The 20,013-nt window shown below is 44.1% G+C and overlaps 1 protein-coding gene across 3 annotated transcripts in view; it reads left to right on the top strand.

The window, feature by feature from the left end:
- Positions 1-12,198, top strand: part of LOC117694970 (NHS-like protein 2) — an 87,105-nt gene extending 74,907 nt beyond the window's left edge. For all 3 annotated transcript variants that reach the window (XM_076918436.1, XM_076918434.1, XM_076918435.1), the window contains 2 exons: positions 1,774-1,906; positions 2,695-12,198. In XM_076918436.1, coding sequence (XP_076774551.1) covers positions 1,774-1,906; positions 2,695-3,016 — 455 coding nt within the window. In that variant the 3' untranslated portion in view covers positions 3,017-12,198. The remainder of the gene's footprint in view (positions 1-1,773; positions 1,907-2,694) is intronic.
- The last annotated feature ends 7,815 nt before the right edge of the window (positions 12,199-20,013 follow it).

Here is a 20,013-nt window from a genome sequence, read left to right on the forward strand (position 1 = left end):
ACTCTGAGAAGGAACTACTGCTTGGCCTTACTGTCCTAGGGATCAGGACTGACCCAGGACAGAGCTCCAAGGCTAAGTCTGGGCAATCTACCCTGACTACATTGGCACACTGGGACTTCCAGACTCCATCTGTCAAGCCAGGCATGCAGTCCCTGCCCTAGGAGTCCAGCTCACCAGACAGTAGTTTTCTTTAGCCACACTAAATTTAGATTAATACACAGGACTCAGGACTCTATAAGACCAAGTTCAAGTGTCCTGAAAGGCTTGCAGGATTCTGAAATGATGTGCTATTATCACCTGCATCCTTTTTCAGAGTTTCTCAGAAGAAAGGGCACAGTCTTTGTTAAATGATTTTGATTCTAACTCTTCCTCTACCCATAAGACTAGCTAGTTAATAATTCTCCTTTTTGGTTGATGCTGTTTCTATAGGTTTTTGTTTTAATTGTAAGATACACACAACACTTACATTTTAACCATTTGGTGGAGGGAGGGCACAGGTTGCATTGAGTGTCTTCTGCTGCTCTCACTCTTTACCTTATTTTTTGAGATAGAGTCTCTTACAGAACCCAGACCTTATTTATTAGCTAGACTGGCTGGCCAGCAAATTCTGGACATCCACCTATCTCCACAGGCCTGGATCTGGATCACTAGGATCAAAGACATGCACGATGGTTTTTTACATGAGTGCCAGGAATCTGAACTCAGGTTTTTATGCTTGCATAGAAGATACTTTACCAATGGAGCCACCTTCCTGGTTCCAACCCCTCCTTTTTTGAGACAGAGTTTCACTATGCCACCTAGCTTGGCCTGAAAATCACAATTCTACTTCAGCCTTTCAAGTGATGGGGTTGTACATATGTGCCACCATCCCTGGCTTAATTTCCGCCAGTTCATTAGCAGTTAAGAACATTCATGTTGAGTTACCATCTCCAAATGCCTTTTATCTTAAAAATGAAGGTCTATACCCTTGAAACAACTCTCCCTTTCCTCCCTCCTCCCCTGCTGCCCTGGTGATCACGGTTCTACTTTTCAGGCTTATAGATTTGACTGCTCTGGATGCTGAGTGGAATCATAGATTTGTCTTTCTTTGTGACTTGCTTATTTTTATTAATGCCCTCAAGGCTCAATGATGTGTTTCTCATCATTTTAAAACCCTTAATACTGAACATCAAAATCTCATGACCTTCTTTAAGCTGATTTAGACTTTCAGTGTAAGTTAATCACTGTGCCGAAAGCAAGTGAGCATGTCGAAGCCACGGGTTATTTTCAAATATGCTTCCTCCGCCTCCACAGGCTCCATCCGATTCAAACAGGTCCCATCCACTGCCTCCCACTGGGTGAGGATAATTGCTTTACACTGCTCTCAGTATCTTGAGTTTTTTTAATTATGTATTTATAACAAGGGGGGCTGGGGAATATAGCTCAGTATCAGAGAGCTTATCTAGTGTCTGCAAGGTCCTGAGTTCCATCCCCAGCACTAATTTTAAAATAAATAAATAAATAAGAAAACCTGCTCAGACTACCCGTTTTAATGAAAAGCATACGTGAAAACAGGGATCTGGACCAGTCTTCACCATGTGGGCATTGAACAGCCTTGGGGTAAATCATTAACCTTCAGAACTTCATGTTCCTCCTTGAAAAATGGAGACATCAAAAGTCTCTATCCTGCTCTCCATCCAGAGTTGCTTTGAACATCAAGTGAAATAACAAAATTGCATCTGCTTTGTCCTAGCTATCATGGTCAAAGTCATTCCTTTTGGTTCTTCTGCCTAGGGAGATCTGTGGAACCCAGTGCCGAAGAGAAAAGTTTAATCAGTGATAAAACAGCCGAATGGATTGCAGAGGAGGATGATGACGTGTTTGTGGCTTCCCGAACAACTGAAGATTTATTTACTGTGATACACAGGTCAGGATCATTTTCCTTCATTGTAATTGCAATTGCTTTTCCCTTTTCTACTTGAAGAAAAAGACTGCTGCTTCTGAGCAGCCGTTAGAATTGCAAGTAAAGATTAAGTCCAGGTACCTACATTTGTGAGCACAGTCTGGGGCCTCACATCTCAAATTCACTGATGTCTTTGGGTGAAGTGGAGGAGGAGGGGAGGACCAGGTGCTGAGAGAGGCCCCTCGTCTCCTAGCAACTGCTTGGCCTATTGTGTCTCCATCTGTTCCCTCACAGCTCTGTCTGCAGTCAGAGACATTTAACCCTTCACAGAATTCCTTGTACCACAGAATTCTATCTCAAGATGACATGGATCACTGGGCAGTATATGAGAGCAGGGACTTAGGCAGAGGGGGAACAGAGGTGGGCATAGGGGCATGATACAGGATCTATGAGCCCAGTTACTGGTGTGGAGCACCAGTTCAAACCAGTTCCAAAAGCCTCTGGCTGTCTTGATTCAGTCACTGAGCTACTGGCCTCGTCTCTTTTAAGTTTGTTCTCAGTCTCAGAACTAATAAGTACTGAACCTGTAGCACAGGGCAAGAGACTCCAGTTGTGGGCATTGAAAAGCATGTGGAGAACAGAGGGCCCTGCAAGGGACCTGGGAGCTAAGACGTGAGGAATAGCCTATCAGCACAAGGCTGTCATATGCATACCGTTGAGCACATAGCTAGCCGGCAATTTTTCAAAGCTTTGCTGGCTTTCTGCTCCCCGAATTCCCTGAATTCCCTCAGACGAATCTTTTTCTCATTTAGGTCCAAAAGAAAGCTACTGGGCTGGAAAGAGACTGGGGAGGGCTTCACAGGAAGCAGACCCAGCTCCCATTCACCAGTGAAGAATACAGCTGATTCTCCCACCGGTGAGTCTGCTGCTGCCCCGGGGCCAAGTGGCAGTGCCTGCCTAGATGCTGGTAGAAATGATGATTTCAAGGCCTTGCTCCAGAAGAAGGGAAGTAAGGCAACTCCCAGGACCCGCCCCTCAGCGGCCGAGCTGCTGAAGACCACTAACCCTCTGGCTCGAAGAATTATTGCACAGTTCTCAAAAGACTATGAACCCACTGACAACCCCAGTACCTAGGCCCTGCTTACTTACTAGACCTGAGTAGAGAAGGAGGAAGACAGAGGGTTTTTGAAAGAAATCAACCACAGAAAAGACAAAAGAATCAATGTCTTTGACGTTAACTCACACTCTGGACAGCAGAGAGGACAACACAAAAATGGAGCTCACCGGGCACTTGGATAGGTTTCAGACCATCTGCATTTCCATTCTTCCATCCTTGCCATGACTGAACACTGGAGTCCTACTTTTCATCTCCCGGCACTGTGCACTAAGAGAGCCTCAGATTGGAGAGCCCTATGCCACCTTTACATTGTCCTAGCTGCTTTGTCCATTGGCTCCTGTCACTGAGAGGCACAGTGGGGAGAACAGATTGGGGACTTCCAAACCAGGCCTGGGGACTGAGGGTATCAGTTCCACTGCTGATTATCTACTCTCCTGAAGAGGGGAGAGGCCTTGATGGCCCTATGTGAAGACACAGAAAGACACCAAGGCCTCCTCAACCACAGTGTGACTTTCCTCCACTCCAGAGAGAGTTCTGCAGGCGTGCACTAATTATGGCATGAGGTTGATTGGATGCCTTTTGTGGTGCAAAGTATGAATGTGACTCTTCCAAAACTTCATGCCTTTTTCAGTTTGATTGTCTATGCGGAGATCAGGGTGATGAGTTTTAATAAACTTCTAGGTCACTCCCCCCCCCATTAGCTAGAAAAGATGGGACTGATGGTGTTGACTGAACCAAGCTCAGCAAACGAATGGGACATTTATTCACTCACATCTAGCCAAGGTAACTTGCATGTGCGCCTTGAGGTCTTTCAAGTGTCTGTCAACATGGGTAGCCAGGATCTGTTCCCAGATCATGCTGTATACCCCAAGAACTCTCATTTCACTTGCATGTAGCATTCATTACAGGAAGTGTGTAGGTGAAAGACTGGCATCATCGAAAGCTCCAGGAGTGGAAAGTAAGTTTATCTTGTCCTGATACCATTCGATTCAGATTGTGCTTTTTTGTGGTTGCTTGGGTTTTGTTTAAAGGAAGTCTGACTCTTTCAAAAGTCAAAAAACTGTACACTGAAAAAAGATCTACTCAAAATCAAAAAGGCAGCCTTGCTATGGCCCAGAATACAAAAAGGCTACAAAAAACCATCTAGGTACTGCTATTTGGCCTACTTTCATTTAGCCGTGGTGGAGGACAGCAGAGGAGCTAAGATCAATAGAAGGCGGAAAGACTTCCAGAACAACCACAATTACTCCTTCTTTTTCAAAGTCAACAGGCACTGGCCATTCTTGTCAACTCAATTGTCAACTCAATTTTGTAAACAGAGCAAGAGCTCCTGATTTCCATATACCTGGTTTCTGAGGGGCTAGGGATAAGATAGGCAAAACACTGAGAAGAGAGACCCTGTTGGCCTGTGTTGGAAAGCTCACTGTCTTCTTCTGGTCTCAAGGGGCCAAAAGGAAATGAACTTATAACATGATTTGCAAAAACAAACAAACAAACAAACAACAAACAAAAACCAAAAACGGTTCCCTGACCCCTTCCTCTTGTACCCCTGGCCCCTGCACCCCTGCCCTACCAGATTCCTTGCTCAGTCTCCTGGATGATACAGCAAGAGACCAGAGAGAAGCAGATCTCCATTTTGATAATCTTTTATCAATGAGAATCAAGCTCTTAGCTCAGCTGCCCACACTCCAGCAAGGCAACATGGCTGAAACTGTAAATAAAACTCCACTGAGTACTGAGAAGACTCAGACCGCGGGCATGGAAGCCCTAGGCTGAGATCCTTGGTTGGGTTGGTCTAATTCTGAATTCTAGACACATGAAAATAGGTCAAGCTCACCAACTGTCTTCTAGCACTTCTCTTTCTCTCTCTCTCTCTCTCTCTCTCTCTCTCTCTCTCTCTCTCTCTCTCTGATTTAAAAAGAAAGTCTCTTAAGACAGTTCTGAGAAACTTCAGTCGTTTGGGAAGTGTTTTAAACATTTGACATGAAGATCTTAACCAAGTTTCATACATTTTGACTGAATTTAAACAAGAGTCAGGCAGGAATGTGGTATACAGTTTTAATCCCAGCACCTGGAAGATGGAGCCGGGCAGATCTCTGTGAGGTTGAGGCCAGCCTGATCTACAGAGCTAGCTCCAGACTGCCGAGGCTACATAGTGAGATCTGGACTTCAGTCTTGGCCTTAGTTTATATAGAAGTACCACAGCTGACCTGAACTCAGAACTCCAAAAGACAGAGGCATTTTCCTCTGTAGGGAAATGAAGGAGCAGATGCCCATGCTTGTGTCTAATAGAAGCAAAAGGCTCCCTGGCTCTGCTCCTCAGAACCATTGTGAATTGTTGAACGTATGAGCATATGGGACTCTATATAGGGCTTGCTACTTTTGCTGATTTCTTTTGGAAGTGTCTTGTCTGTTCCTTCTCATGGGTTTTGCCTCTCCCCTCACCTTGCTACCTCTGGAGGTGTCCCCCAAAAGATTGTAAAAACTAAATGCTTAGACCGCTTGGGGTGGTTTCAGTTGCCTGAACCCTTGCTTTCCTCTGCAAAACTCTTGTGGGTCTGGGATGTTTAGAACATTTCTGCATCACTGTGACCCTCAGAAGCCCATTAGCACAAGAGGGTTTGGGGCAGGGACTTCACAGTCAGAGAAAAGACTTAGGCCTGGGAGTGTCCATCCAATGTTTGCAGGAGTGGACCTAGTCCTAAAGAAACCGGATTATTGGGGGAAAAATCTACCAGTCATTGATTAGCACAAGACCAAGCATCTTTCTAATATTTAACCTTCTCCCATCCTTAACATCCTAAACACCAGCTCTCTTCCCTTTGTACAGTGTGTGCTGCCTGCGAGGCTGGAGGAGAGTTGGAGAGAAACCCCTTTCAGGGAGGTTCTCTGGGAAGTTGCTACCAGAGTAATCTCTACAGGTGACATATACAGTAAGTTGGAGGGAAGTCAAAGTGGCCCCAGGTAGTCAGCCTCTGCTTCAAGCTATTTGTATCCCCATTTCCCTCCAGCTCCAATCTTTAGTGGCAGGTGGCTCTGTTAGACATAATAGTCAAAGGTTGGCGAGATGACCCCCACCCCAAGATGCAGTTAATGCTTTGCACTTGGTGGGTATATATTTGTGGTTCAAATGTGAGTGGCGGAGAGCAGGCTAGTCTTAGTACAAAGGCTGACTTCGATTTGTGGATCCTTTTTGCCTGTACTCCTAGCCTGCATGGGCCTCCTACCTGGCTCCAACTTGTCCTTCAGTCCTAACACCCATGAACTGCACTGGTACCAACAGTTCCTCTACAAAAGAGTCAAGGCCATGGGCAGCCAATCTATTCCCGTTAGCTTCATGACCACAAGGTTAAGGTTCCGCCAACAAGCATTCTGCATGACATCTACTAGATCTAGACAACACAGATCCAGTTGTCTCTGTAACTTGTCACTCTGAGCAGATCTACCCATGCACCTGTCCACCCCCCTCCTCACCTTTGAACCAGTCAGGAAAAAAAAGACTAGTTATCTATCACTCAGTGCTCTGTTGCTCACTGCTCCGCCCTCTATGTTTGCCAAGTCTGTGGCACAATGGTGAGCTTTTCCTTTGATATGATTTGCCAGGGCCAGGACTAGGGTGAGGCGATTGGGGAGACGCCCACTCTCAAGGCCCCGCCAGTGCCTTACCCTTGCCATGGCCCTGCGATTTGCACTCTGTAAAGTTGTATCAGTTACTTTTCCTGAGTGTAGTTGTGATTTGGGGGCAGGTTCTGCACCAAATGTTTCTTTGCTGTTTCTTCATTTGTTGCCAGAAGCCTTTGTATGCCTAAGCATTAAAGAATCTTCAGTGTCATCACAAGCATGTCTAAATAGCCTGCTCCAGCTGGCAAGTTAGCACTTCGGGCAGGAGGAACACTATGGCCAGAGCCCTTCAACAGTCAGTTGGGGGTCTGCCCCTGTGACCTTCTGTCTGCTCTTTCTGCTTCATTCTCCCTCGTAGTCCTTGTGGCCCAGCACCGATTCTCCTCAGTGCCTCCTACTTTGTTCTCCTCCTAAGAAGAAAACATGCTCTCAGGAAAGGGATGAATTCATTTGCTTTGAGACCGGGAGGCTTAATGCTACCTTTTCTGAGGGTCGCTTGCATTTGAACAGGGGAACAGCCTTAAGCCAAAGGAATGAAGTTCTTGCAGAATGTTAGGCATCAACTACTTGTACAAGTTCTGTTTCACCATGGAAAGACCACACTCCCTGACAGCTGACTCCGGAGTATAGAAAATACTGTTTTCTCCTGGAATCATTGTAGTTAGTAGCTGATGGTCAATTATCTAGCTAATAACCCTCTGCTGTTTTCCTACTAAAGGACTCTGAGATAAAGCTACTTAAAAGCCTCTGAGAAGGCCTGTATCAATCATTTATATTGTACATTAACATGTTTGTGGAAATGGGATTAATACTACTTGCCGTTTAGGTAAAAGACACAAAGATTTAAGGAGTTTGTGAAATGTGTCCTGTTTGTGCAAGGTGACTCTGTCGAATCCGTTTCTTACTGATGTCAGTTGTCCAATATCAGTGGTGGTTATTGAATTGGTTGGAGGTACAGTTACTAAGCACAGGCCTCCACTCCCCCTCCTGCCATTTTGTCTCTGTTTTGTGCTATGACTCCGCCTTGGTGTAAGAATGAGACCTTATCTAAACCAGAGCCCCCAGTCCCTTCAATGCCTTTGCATGTATTTCAGCTATAAGTGACCAAGATAGTAAGAATTTAAAAGGACAAGAGAGTAGGAAAGAGGTACAAAACAGTGCCTTTGTCAAAGATCAGAAAAACAGTACGATGATTTTTAAATGACACGAAATAAGCCAAGTCAAATTATTTTAAAATACTTTGGAATCAATTTATGGAGGACTATGGTGGTGAGTGGTTTTTTTAGACACATGTTGGAGGCACTTTAATAACTTTGTCAAAAAGAAATTTGCCTAGTGAGGATTGTGTGAAATAAGTATATACTTTGGTTCAGTAGAGACCCAAATCTAGGCCACTGGTTCTCAAAGTGTGATCTCGGAACTACCAAGAGCAACAGAGAAGAAGGGGGAGGAGAGGGAAAGAGAGAGAGGGGAGGGGGTATAGAGTGATTACTCCTTTAAGCCCCCCCCAAAAATCACCAGAGCCACGCCTCTCCAACAACTTCTCAGTCTTTCCTACTGTTACAGTTATCCGTCTCTGGCAAAGAGGTGCGTGTATCTTGGACAGCTACACGTTTGCTCAGTGTTAAGAAATTGCCAGCTTGAATCCGGCCCATCTGGCCTGGTTTGGGTTTTTGAAATAATAATAACAAAAAAGGGGACGGTGATGGTGGCAGTGGTTCTGTTTGATAGTACGAGCCCTTAAGTAAATGTCCTCACCATGGTGGCTGTTCTCCAGGAGGGCTCTAGCAGATTTGATTTTTTTTTTTTTGAGGTTCTGCTTAATGTAAGAAGTGTGGCGTTTGATAGTATTGACCTCCCCCCTACAGGGAATCAAATGAACACCAGAACCAGAGCAACCAGTTAACTCCTCTCTGCCTCTTCGTAATGCTAAGCTTTATAGAAATTATTCTGTATGTGGTCTTGAGATTTTCTATGTCCAATTTTATAAAACGTTCTGCATGCAAACACAACATTGTGGTCACCGTACCAATCACCTCAAAGCCATTCCTCCTTCATGTGTGTGCTGGTGAAGAAATACCAACATGTATGTTCTAATGTTTTCTGATCAACTGTAAATTACATTTTCATTAATTTTTAAATGAGATATATTTACTCTGGCTAGCAGTTAAAATTTTATTCTTTTTATTATCTTTCATTGCTACTTTTTTCTACTGACTCCAAGGCTTACTTTGGGGGGTGGTGGGATTTCTTATTTCTATATTGATGTAATTCTCTTATTTCTATATTTATCTATAATCACAGAGTGTAAGAGCTGAAAGGGACCAACCTCCCTCGTTTCATAGAGGAAATTAAGGCCCAGAAGGATCAAGTGGCTTACTGAAGGTCACACAATGAGTCTGAGGCAGGGCCCAGCCTCAATTCTAAGTCTCTGGCCTCTGGGATGAATGTCTTGTCATTTAAAGCACTATATTTATGAAGGACCCATGACTGGCTTCTACTTGTCTGGCTCATTACTTTCCCAGGTATTTCAGTGAAAAAATCTATATGCTTTAAAGGAACATGCACAAGCATTCTTTAGTTTATGAATCCAAAGAAAATCTGGTTTTTAGTTTAGAAACACAGCTCCCTATATGTTTGCTATCTGTGCCCTACTTCGTACAGGGGATGTTTTCCCTCAAAGCTATGTGGAAAAATAGATTTATATAGAACAAATTTCATTTTTAGTAGGAAAGCTTCCCTATGTAAGGGAATCTTCTAGGGGCTTCTTTTGGAAAAACAAAACTTTTCTTATCATTTGTTCTTTAAGGTTTTTAGTTACTTATTAGTGTGAATTTTTGTACTTACTGTTTATTTAAAGTAGGGCAAACTAGTGTTAGCTTTCCCAGATCCTTACCTTCCTAATCTTTTTGTGAAATCTTCAGACTGTGACATGCTTATGAACTACTCAATTATGTTCTAGAAACTTTTCCTCACTTGATATTTTACCAATCCCTGGGCTCAAATTCCGCCTTTATCTGATCAGATAATAACAGAACTCCCTAATCAGTACTTATCTCTACATGTGGTCTCTTTTCCAGAACATTTTTTGCCAGTATTCCTTAGCGTGCTCTTTCTTTAACCATCTCAGGCCTCCTTCCATAAATCATGCATACCTCACTGTCCTATGGACCTGCAGGCATTATACCTTGAGGATTGCGCTAAGCATGCGAACAATATTTCCAGTGACTTCCATGTTCTATTTCCCTTGGATCTCCTCTGACTTCCAGGCTCAATGAACTTCTCTCACCAGAGACTGATGGTTTTTTTTCCCCATTGTTTCAGGAAATCAATAAACTTTTTCTACAAAGGGCCTGGGAGTAATTATTTTAGGATTTTGTGGGTCACATATGGTTTCTGAAACAGATTCTTTGTGTGTGTGTGTGTGTGTGTGTGTAGTTGTTTGTTCATTTACTCATTTTACAACCCTTGAAACATATGAAAACCATTCTCAGCTCACAGGTCATGAAAGGCTGACCCCTGGTCCACACCATCTTTTCTGTGACCAGCCCCATGTAGAAAGTGGGTGAGGGCCAGCATGATGCCTCAGGATGTACAAGTGCCTGCCACCAAACCTGATGAACTGACCTAAGTTTGAGTAGAACCCACAGGTAGAAGGAGAGAGTCAACTCCCACAAACTATCCTCTGACCTCTTTACACATGCAAACACACAGGCTCACACATACAAATAGATAAATACAATAATTTACAAAGGTTTTTTTCCAAGGGAGTCTCGTACTAAAGGCTGTTGCTAACTGCCTTCCAAACACCCTACCATCAGACCAGTTGGCCCACATTGGGATAGGCACCGATGGAGAGGGCTACATATGACAGTCTTTCTCTGTGTCCCCCTATCATATATATATACATAGATTGATACAGAACACCTTATTACTTGTATGGATCTGTCACATTCGTTTTGTCTCTGTTTGCCCAAGATTGAGGTAAACTGGTAGGAAAGTTTACTTAGAACTTTTGTCCTACCCTTGTTCTCCCTGTCTTGGGCCACCTGTCATATCCCACACTGCTATCGTCAGTTTAGGGTGCTGTCATTCAAAAGTCTTAGAGCACATGCTATAAGATTCCACTTCAGTTTATGATTTCCTGCAAGAATCACCAGCTTCCTAGTTCACAGGCTTGTTTTCAAACCCAGAACACGCACACATATCTCTGTCCTAATGCAATTGATATCTACCACTGGATAGCATGGAACCCCTGCCCAAAAAAAAAACAAAAACAAAAACAAAAACAAAAACAAAAACAAAAAAAAAACAAAAAAAAAACAACAAAAAAAACCCAATGGGGTGCAGGAAATATTTGTGCCAATATCCCCTGCCTCCTGAGTCCCCATGCCCTAGAGTGCGTCATCCCATTCCTCCAACCAACAGACACTCAACACACCACTTCCTGTTTTCTTAACACCTCCCTCTATCCTGCACCCATTCCACTCCTCCCACTTCCAGGAATTGAAGTTCAGATTCACAGTTCTCACACTTACTGTATGCCCCAGTGGCTGCAAATGTTGGAAACCTGTGTGAGTGTGTTTTCTGCAGCGAGCTGTGAATTGGACCTGAGTGTGTGCATAACATACAGTGCTCTCATTGGTCCTCTGATTCAGGACCAGATCTCATGAGACTGGTTAAAGAAGGGAATGGCAGAGAGAAGGGTCCTAAGGCATCACTTTCTTGCCTTTGGAGAACCTCTTTGCATTAGCTTGTGCTGGCTGGCTCCTCTCCTATGGAGCTCCTCTGTGTCATTCCTGGGCAGGACAGCATCCACAGTCAGCATTTTATTGCATCTGGACTCAGTTACTGGGACATAAATATAGCTATTCAAGCTCAACAGACTCACTTCTTAGGCCCTTTAGCTTGATTTCTGTCATTTGAGCCCAGGGATTCACCTCTTTCCTGAAATCTAAATTTTCAAACATCAGAATCGAATAACTTCCAAGTACCCATGAAATGATTCATTTCTGCCTTCTGTTTACGATTTCCAGAAGTAGGAAGGGAAGGAAAAGAGGGTTGTGCCTTGGACCCAAGAGGAGCCCAAAAGCAGAGTGAGGACTAAGAACTGGTCAGTCTTGCTGCACAGCCCTTGTACAGTTGTGTTGGGCTGGTGCTGCACTCGGTGCTCCTGGGCCCACCATGCTCTGAAGACAAATGCCAGATGGGAATGTACAGTACAGACTGATGGCCTGCACTGAAAGGCAAGGGTAATGCCCACCCCAGGGGTGGGACTGTGTCCTGGATTCTAGTTCCAGGAGAAGCAGTAAGTAGGAGAGATCACAAACCCAGTCTTTGTAGGATTTCAATACAAACTAGAAGACAGCCCTCTGTGGGGTGATATTACAAAGTGGTTTCTTGTCTTTCTTTTTTTTTTTTTTTTTTGTTTGTTTGTTTGTTTTGTTTTGTTTCGTTTCGTTTCGTTTCATTTTAATATTCCTTACTGGCTTGCTACCAGCAATTGAACTGTATTATTCTTTATAGAGCTAGAGCTGTTTGTTGTCTTCTTAAAATAAACCTTTTTCTGTTAAAACCACTTTCTGCTTCCCTCCCTTGCTTTCACGGCACCGATGGCTTAATTCTGGAACAGGCTCGGTTCAAGCATTTGGGTGTACTAGCTACACAAGTGATACTGAACAACCTGCTTTCCCCATTCTCAACCTGTTAACCATGGAGACGAGCTTTGTGAAACAAAATGTATTCATGAGACAGGTAAGGAGGCTAGATGTCATCAGATGTCAAGGGGGTCACCTAATGGACATCTGGCACAAGTAGGGAATCAACAGAAGCAGCTCTCCCACACTGGAAAAACAAAGCAGGCAGTGGTTATAATCATGAACACATAACCAAAGAGTTGTTTTAGTTTGGTTTTGGCTTCAAATCAATCCCAGGGCTTTATACATGCTACAAGTATTGTAGGCTAGAGTTCCAGACCTGAATAGAGATTTTTTTTAAGGTTTACAAAAATCATAAGCTAGAAAGTTTATTCAGGTTTTCCCTCGGTTTTTTTTGTTTGTTTGTTTTTTGTTGTTTTTGTTTTGTTTTTCAAGACAGGGTTTCTCTGTGTAGTCCTGGCTGTCCTGGAACTCACTCTGTAGACCAGGCTGGCCTCGAACTCAGAAATCCACCTGCCTCTGCCTCCCAAGTGCTGGGATTAAAGGTGTGCACCACCACTGCCCAGTCTTCCCTCAATTTCCTATGGGGGCTCATATACATTGCATTTGGTACTCACAAACTCTGAGAAGCCCAAACAAATATGTGACTCACAATGTCTTCTGGAAACATGCCCTGATGAACATGCCTTAGGCCCTAAGGCATAGGGTATCTGGGCAGGTAACTCATGTGTTTAGACATCCATCTGAAGGGTTCAAGTTCAGCTGCTCACAGAGCTGAGAGCTGTAGATGTGCATAACACCAGGAAATTGGGCAACACTGTCTCGCTGCTTTGTCCTCTGCCTTGATAAAGCCACCCAGTAAAGGAGACTACAGTGGCTGACCAAGAGTAAAACACTCAGACTACATTTGACCCAAGTCACTTCCAGCCCTCAAAGAATATGCTCCCACCATACGGCTGTGTGGGAACAACTATATATGAGTCAGTTTCCATCTAAAATGAGCATCAAAGGCAGGCATGGTATATGCCACAGGCCTGGAGTCTCACCACTTGGTAGGCTGAGGCAGGAGGGTCTCAGGTTCAACACCATCTTGTACAGAGATATCTTGTCTCCAAACAACAAATAATAAATAGAAGAATGTTTATTCTCTGGCTTTTCTTCTTTTTTCCTTTCTTTTATTTTTGTCTTTTTCTTTATTTTTTTCTTCCTTTCTTCCTTCCTTTCTTCCTTTCTTTCTCTCTTTCTTTCTTTCTTTTTCTTGAGTTATGCTCTCACTGTGTAGTCATGACTGGCTTGAAAACACAGTGTAGATCAGGCTGGCCTCAGAGTCACAAGGATCCAACTATTTGCCCTAAAGTATTGGGATTAATTTGTTCTTAGGCTTTTATAGCTGAGGCCCTTTCAGCTCCATGTCCCTGACTTTCCAGAGCCCAGGGGCTAGCTTGTGTCTCCTGATGTCACCAATTTTCTCTTCCAAAAAGACACAACAGAACTACAAAGCCAACATGGCAAGGGAGAGGGTGGGGCTACAGTCAGCACAGCAGCTGTTCAAATTGAGGCTAGAAGGGCCAGCAAGATGAGCATAGTAAAAGAGCCTACCCTACTATGGGTAAGTGGGCTGCCACGGAGCCTTACGGATGTGAATCTGATTCCTGGGACCCACATGGTGATGAGAAAGAACCTACTCTTGCAAGCTGTCCTCTGATCTCCATATGTGCCTGTAGCTTGTTGTACCCCAACAAATGGATGAACATCTCTGTGGTTTAGGTCCTGTAACTCTGAAGAAGGGTGTGAAGCAAATGAAGAAAGGACTGACGCATCGGAACAAGTACAGTGAGGCTGGGACCAGGTGGGATTCTGCTATTACCTCAAGCCAGAGCTTTTGAGTGTTTATTTTGTACAGCACAGGAGGATGGGTTGGCTTGTCTTCGTAGGAGGTCTCTGCAGACCAGCAATCTCAGGCTTTGAATGAACATCCCTAAGGAGGAAGCTGTAGTTGTAGTCTTTGCACACAGTGATCAGCCATCCACAAACACTCTGACTCAGAGTCCTAAGGAAAGCTTTTCCATCCCAATGAACCTCCTAGGAAAGGCTTTGCCACTGCCGTGGGGTTGAGGCCTTGGAGGCCTTGGCACAGCTGTCTGTGCCCATGTCAACAATATACCTTGTTGATGAGAGTACTTGTACTTGCCTAGCATGTGTTCAGCCCTGGGATTGATCCAAAACAAGAAAACAAACAAACAAACAAACCCTGATTTTGGCAGACTTCACTCATTCGGGACTTTTTCTGTTCCCTACACATACATAAAATACACTAAATAAAATCGGCATCTTTGTTTCACTCTGGTAGGCTCAGAACTCCCTGTGACCAGGAGTTAGTTAGGGATTCATTGACCAGTCTCACCAAAGGCAAGTTCTGGTATAGTAACTATGAAGGAGACAGAATCTCCTGGACCCCAAGACTGAGTGGACTCACAAACATTGTCAGAAGTACAAGATTGTTCGCCGTGTTTCAGAATTTTACATAAGAGCGAATATATCTAATTTACCTCATTTGCAGCACTTGTGAATAGACTAAATGCAGCCTGCTATCCAATTTCCTGAAGGCATTTTAATGTGTGACCCTTTCACGAAGGGTGGATTTCCTGGTAGGCTGTCTCTGAGATGGAGTTTAATTACCATACACACATTTCCAGGGACTGCCCCAGGGGTCTGCAGCTGTGTATGGGAGAAAAAAGGAAAGATGATTAGGCAAGAGTAGATGAAAGGAGATGCAGCAAGGGTCAGCTCACGCTGTGGCTTAATGGTGGGCTCTGAAGCCCAAGTGACTTGGGTACAAGACGTGGCTTAGCATATAGGTAGAGTACTTGCCTGACACTATGGAGGTTCTGGGTCCCAGCCCCGGCACTACTAAACAAACAAATAGTTGTTCTACAGGCCACAGAGCAGATCCCAATACTCCAGCTTCAGTAGGACACCAGCCCTAAAATACCCCACAAAGTTCACGACCTTCAGTTTCTCTCTAGCTCTGAAGGAGCCAACAATTGAAAAAAGCCTTTTGCTACACCACTCCCAGTAACCGGACATCAAGTCCTCCTGTGAGGACACCTTGTTTACTGTTCTACTACTGTGAAGGGACACCATGACCAAGGCAACTTCTAAAACAAAGCATTTCATGGGGGCCTTGCTTACAGTTTCAGAGGGTGAGTCCATGTGTGACCATCATGGTGGGGAGCATGGCAGCAGGTAGGCATGGCACTGGAGCAGTAGCTGAGAGCTTACATCTTCTTCATAAGCAGGAGGCGGGGGGGGATGAGAGAGAGGGGGGGAGAGAGAATCACAGCCCACCCCCAATGACACACCTGCAACAAGGCCACACCTAGTCCTTCTCAAAGAGTCCACCAACTGTGAACCAAACATTCGAATATATGAGCCTATGGGACCATTCTCATTTCAACCACTAAAAGGGGGGGGGGATCCAGGTGACAAATTATACGTTTATCACAGGCATCTTTCCAGAATACTACATGTTACACAATGACAAATTCTTATTTTCTGATTCCCCTATTCATAGATCTCACCCAGGTGACACGCCAGATCAATTAAAGTTCATTTGATTATGTTTATAGCTTTTTAAGGTTGTAGTCACCATCTTGGGACACATGCCAGCAACCTCCATTGAACTTGGTATTTCCCATGTCCCACTAATATCAATTAGGAAATTCTTGTGGAGGGAATAGCATGTAACATAAGCACATGAGTCATCTCTTCATTTATAGAGGACCATGAATAAAATGGCACTAATATCTACAAAGCCCCTATGATGGTCTAGGTTCTATTTGCTTCTCCATTGCCATCTTTTATTCTTTATTCAGCACCTATGTGGTGTGCTTCTACTATACACCAGACACAGCAGGAGGTGCTGAGGGTAGTCGTGGCCAATGCTGACCCCATGCCCACTCTCATGAAGTGGCCATCAGCTGGGCCATCCCTGGAACCAGAACCAACAAGCCCATATTCCTGTTATTGCAGAGTCACCACTGGAGTTCTGTGGTCACCTCCTCCTTTCTCAACATTTACTCCACATTGTTCTAAGAAAGCACCCTGCTCCCCCTGCTCCCCATCTTTTCATCAGCACCCACAGGAGCCTCAGATATAGGGCTGATAACTAACTCCAAAGGCCCAAATAGAAAGCCTCCCTCAATACCTTTCATAACCACCTGGTTGGCATGGCAGGCTCCTGAGAAACTTCTCCTGTATGTCTGTCCTCAGAGCATCCGCCTCTCCTATAATCATCTGCATGTGGGAGTGGAGCAGACCCCTCCCCATCCCCACTGCATCTTCCAGCTGTTGAATGTTGCCATGGATTCACATCCCAAGGACCCAGCAGTTCCACTCCCACATGTACATCCTGAGAGATGTGTGTGTAGTTCCCAAAGGCAAAGGTGGTCTGTAACAGCATCGCAAGCAACAACCCAAATATCCAACGTCCATCAAAAGCAGAATGGGGCTGAGTACCATGACACATTCCTATAACTCCAGAACTTGTAAGATTGAGGGGGTGGGTACAAATGGAATTTGAGGCCAGCCTAGACCTCAGTGAAACCCTGTTTTGTTTTGTTTTTCCGTTGTTGTTTCTAAAGTAGATGGGTAAGCTGGATACAGTAGAGTGCTCCTGTAGTTCCAGCAACCCTGAAGGCTGGGAGGTTGCTGAAGTGAAGGAGTCCAGAGACAGTCTGGGCTATTATAATAAGGCTCCATCTCAAAACAAAAGAACAAAGAGAAAAAAAAAAAGAAAAGAAAGAAAAAACAAAAAGTAAAATGGAAAAATATGGACTACTATACAGAAATAACCACAATCACAACCACCCACGACACATATGAATCATGCAAATACAAAGCTGAGCAGGCTGTAGGTGTGGCTCAGTTTAGTCGAGTGCTTGCCTATCATGCATGATGCTCTGGATTCAGTTCCCAGCACTACACTAAATTGGGCAAGGTGATATGTGCCTGCACTCCTAGTACTCAGGAGATGAAGGCAAGAGGATCAGAAATTCAGGTCATCCTCACTGTGTAAGGAATTTTAGGCCATTCTAGGATAGGTAAGACTCTGTCTCAAACAACAGCAAATGTGTGTGTGTGTGTGTGTGTGTGTGTGTGTGTGTGTGTGTGTGTGTAAGGAGCAGAACACAAAAGAATACACATGCTATGATTCCATTTAGATACAGCCCAAAACCAAGCAAAGCTAAAACAATTGTGTACATGAAGATACAACCATAAAGGGAAAAAAAAGGATAATTGTTATCATGAAAAGTTAGAAGTGTCAGGAGTGGTGTTCCATGCCTCTAATCCCACCATTTGGGGAACAGAGACAGGAAGGTCACAAGCTCAAGGTAGCCTGGGATGCATAGAGAGGCCTTACTTCTAAAAAGTTAAGAAAGTGGCTGTTTCTAAGGGTTAAGCTATAATTAATAAAGACAGGTGAGCCAGCGGTGATGGCACAGCCTTTTAATCCCAGCACTCAGGAGGCAGAGGTAGGTGGATCTCTTGAGTTCAAGGCCAGCCTGGTTTACAGATTGAGTTTAAGGACAGCCAGGGCTACACAGAGAAAAAATTACTAACTAACTAACTAACTAACTAACTAACTAACTAACAGAAGCCATGTGGAAGGCTCGGATGTAGCTCAGTTGGTAGAGCATTTGCCTAGCATGCACAAAAGCCCAAAATTCAATCCCCAGTACCACATAAACCAGGCATGGTGGTGAAAGCTTCGAATCTTGGCACTCAGGAGATAGAAGCAAAAGGATCATAAGTTCAATATCATCTTTGGCTACATAGCAAGTTCATAGTAAGGTCATCCTGGATTACATGAGAAACCATATCAAAAAGAAATATATATATATATTAAAATAATAAACATGATACCCTATTAAATGCACAATTTTCATGTTTGTTAAAAATAAATTTTAAAACCAGGTATGATGGTGCAAACCTGTAGTCCTGACACTAGGGAATTGGATGCAGGAGTACTACAGTTAATTCTTTTAGTATGTCTTATAGTAAATCTCCTGCTATGATATAACACCATGAACAAGGCTACTTATAGAAGAGAGAATTCCTTGGGCTTATAGTACCAGAGGGATAAGAGTCCATCATGATGGAGAAGCATGGCAGCAAGAGGCAAGCATGACAGTTGAGAGCTCAAACCCTCAAAAGCGAGCATGAAGCAGAGAGTCAACTGGAAATGGGGCAAGGCTACATAATCTCAAATTCCATCCCAAACGACATACTTCCTCCAGCAAAGATGTTCCAACCTAAACCTCCCCATGTAAGTGCCACAAACTGGGAGACAAAGCTTCAGATACCTGAGCCTATGGGCCACATTTCTTATTCAAACTAGCACAGCAAGTTTGAGGTCAACAGAATGAGACAAAACCTCAAACTGTATTTATAAGAAAACAAAGTAATTTACAAAATGAGCCAAGCATGGTGACATACACTTATAATCCCAGTGCTTCAGAAGCCAAAGTCTGTGAACTGAACAACGTACATGGAAGGTTTTGCAAGCAAAGTTCTATTTTCTGAGTAGTGGCCGCAATGTTACTTGTAACTAGTTTAATAAATGTGGCAACTAAGTGAACGTTTGGTTAAGGCACATGTCTTTTATACATGTATGCTGTATGATGCGATTCATTCTCTGTCTGTCTCTCTGTCTCTCTGTGTCTCTGTCTCTCTGTCTCTGCTTCTCTCTCTCTCTCTCTCTCTCTCTCCCTCTCCCTCTCCCTCTCTCTCTCTCTCTCTGTGTGTGTGTGCGCGCGCGCACACGCGCACGCACACGTGTAGTGCTGGTGATAAAACACACAAATTCATGCATGCTAGGCAAGCACTGTAGCACCAAGCTATACAAACCCAGCCCACAGTTTTTAAAGACTCGGGATACATTTCTGAATTACTCTACATTTCAGGTACTGGGAGGGGGGAGATGTGTTCCTCAGAGAGAGATGGGGAAGGGGAAGCTGAGGGAGGGGGCAGCTGCAGAAATCTGGGAAATCAGCATGGTCTGCTTTCCAGAACACAGAGCAGGGCCAAGAGCTACTTATTCAAATCCTTGTGGCCATGTTGAGAATATTCTTGCACATTAGGAAAAATAAGCTGAGACACAAACAGACAGGAAACAATCATATCAGGAGGCAAGCATATGGGAAACCATCTTCTTCGTTCCCTAATGAGCAGACAAATACACACATCAAAAAAATCCAACGGCTTTTTTTTTTTTTTTTTTTGGCCAATTAGAGTAGTGAAGCAGAAGCAGGTGGTGGTGGAAGGAATGGCAATATGTCAGGCTGGGTAGAGCATGGAATCAATGCATGGTTACTGGCTGCTAACACTAAATAAATACCAGCCTTGAAAATCAAATCTGCCAGTATGCTCTGGGGGATTGGAAATGCTCATATCATTTTACTTGGTAATCGTATTTCTGGGAGTCTATTCTAGGAAAATTATGGAAAGGAAAGAAGGCGCTGTATGAATGAGTCTAGACATGATTTCCAAAGCTCACTTTTCACCCCAACCCCCGTGGTGTGGCCAGTGTCTGCCTGGCATTAATGCTCAAGGGTTCCATATCTTTAAAGCAGAATCATAACCTCCTTGATCCTTCCCAAGCCAGCTGGTTTCCACCATCCTGATAAACTGCTACCATCCGGGCCCACACCACTGCCCTCTCCACTCAGACCCTT

This window comes from Arvicanthis niloticus, chromosome X, assembly GCF_011762505.2.
Source record: "Arvicanthis niloticus isolate mArvNil1 chromosome X, mArvNil1.pat.X, whole genome shotgun sequence".
In the NCBI taxonomy this organism is placed as follows: Eukaryota; Metazoa; Chordata; class Mammalia; order Rodentia; family Muridae; genus Arvicanthis; species Arvicanthis niloticus.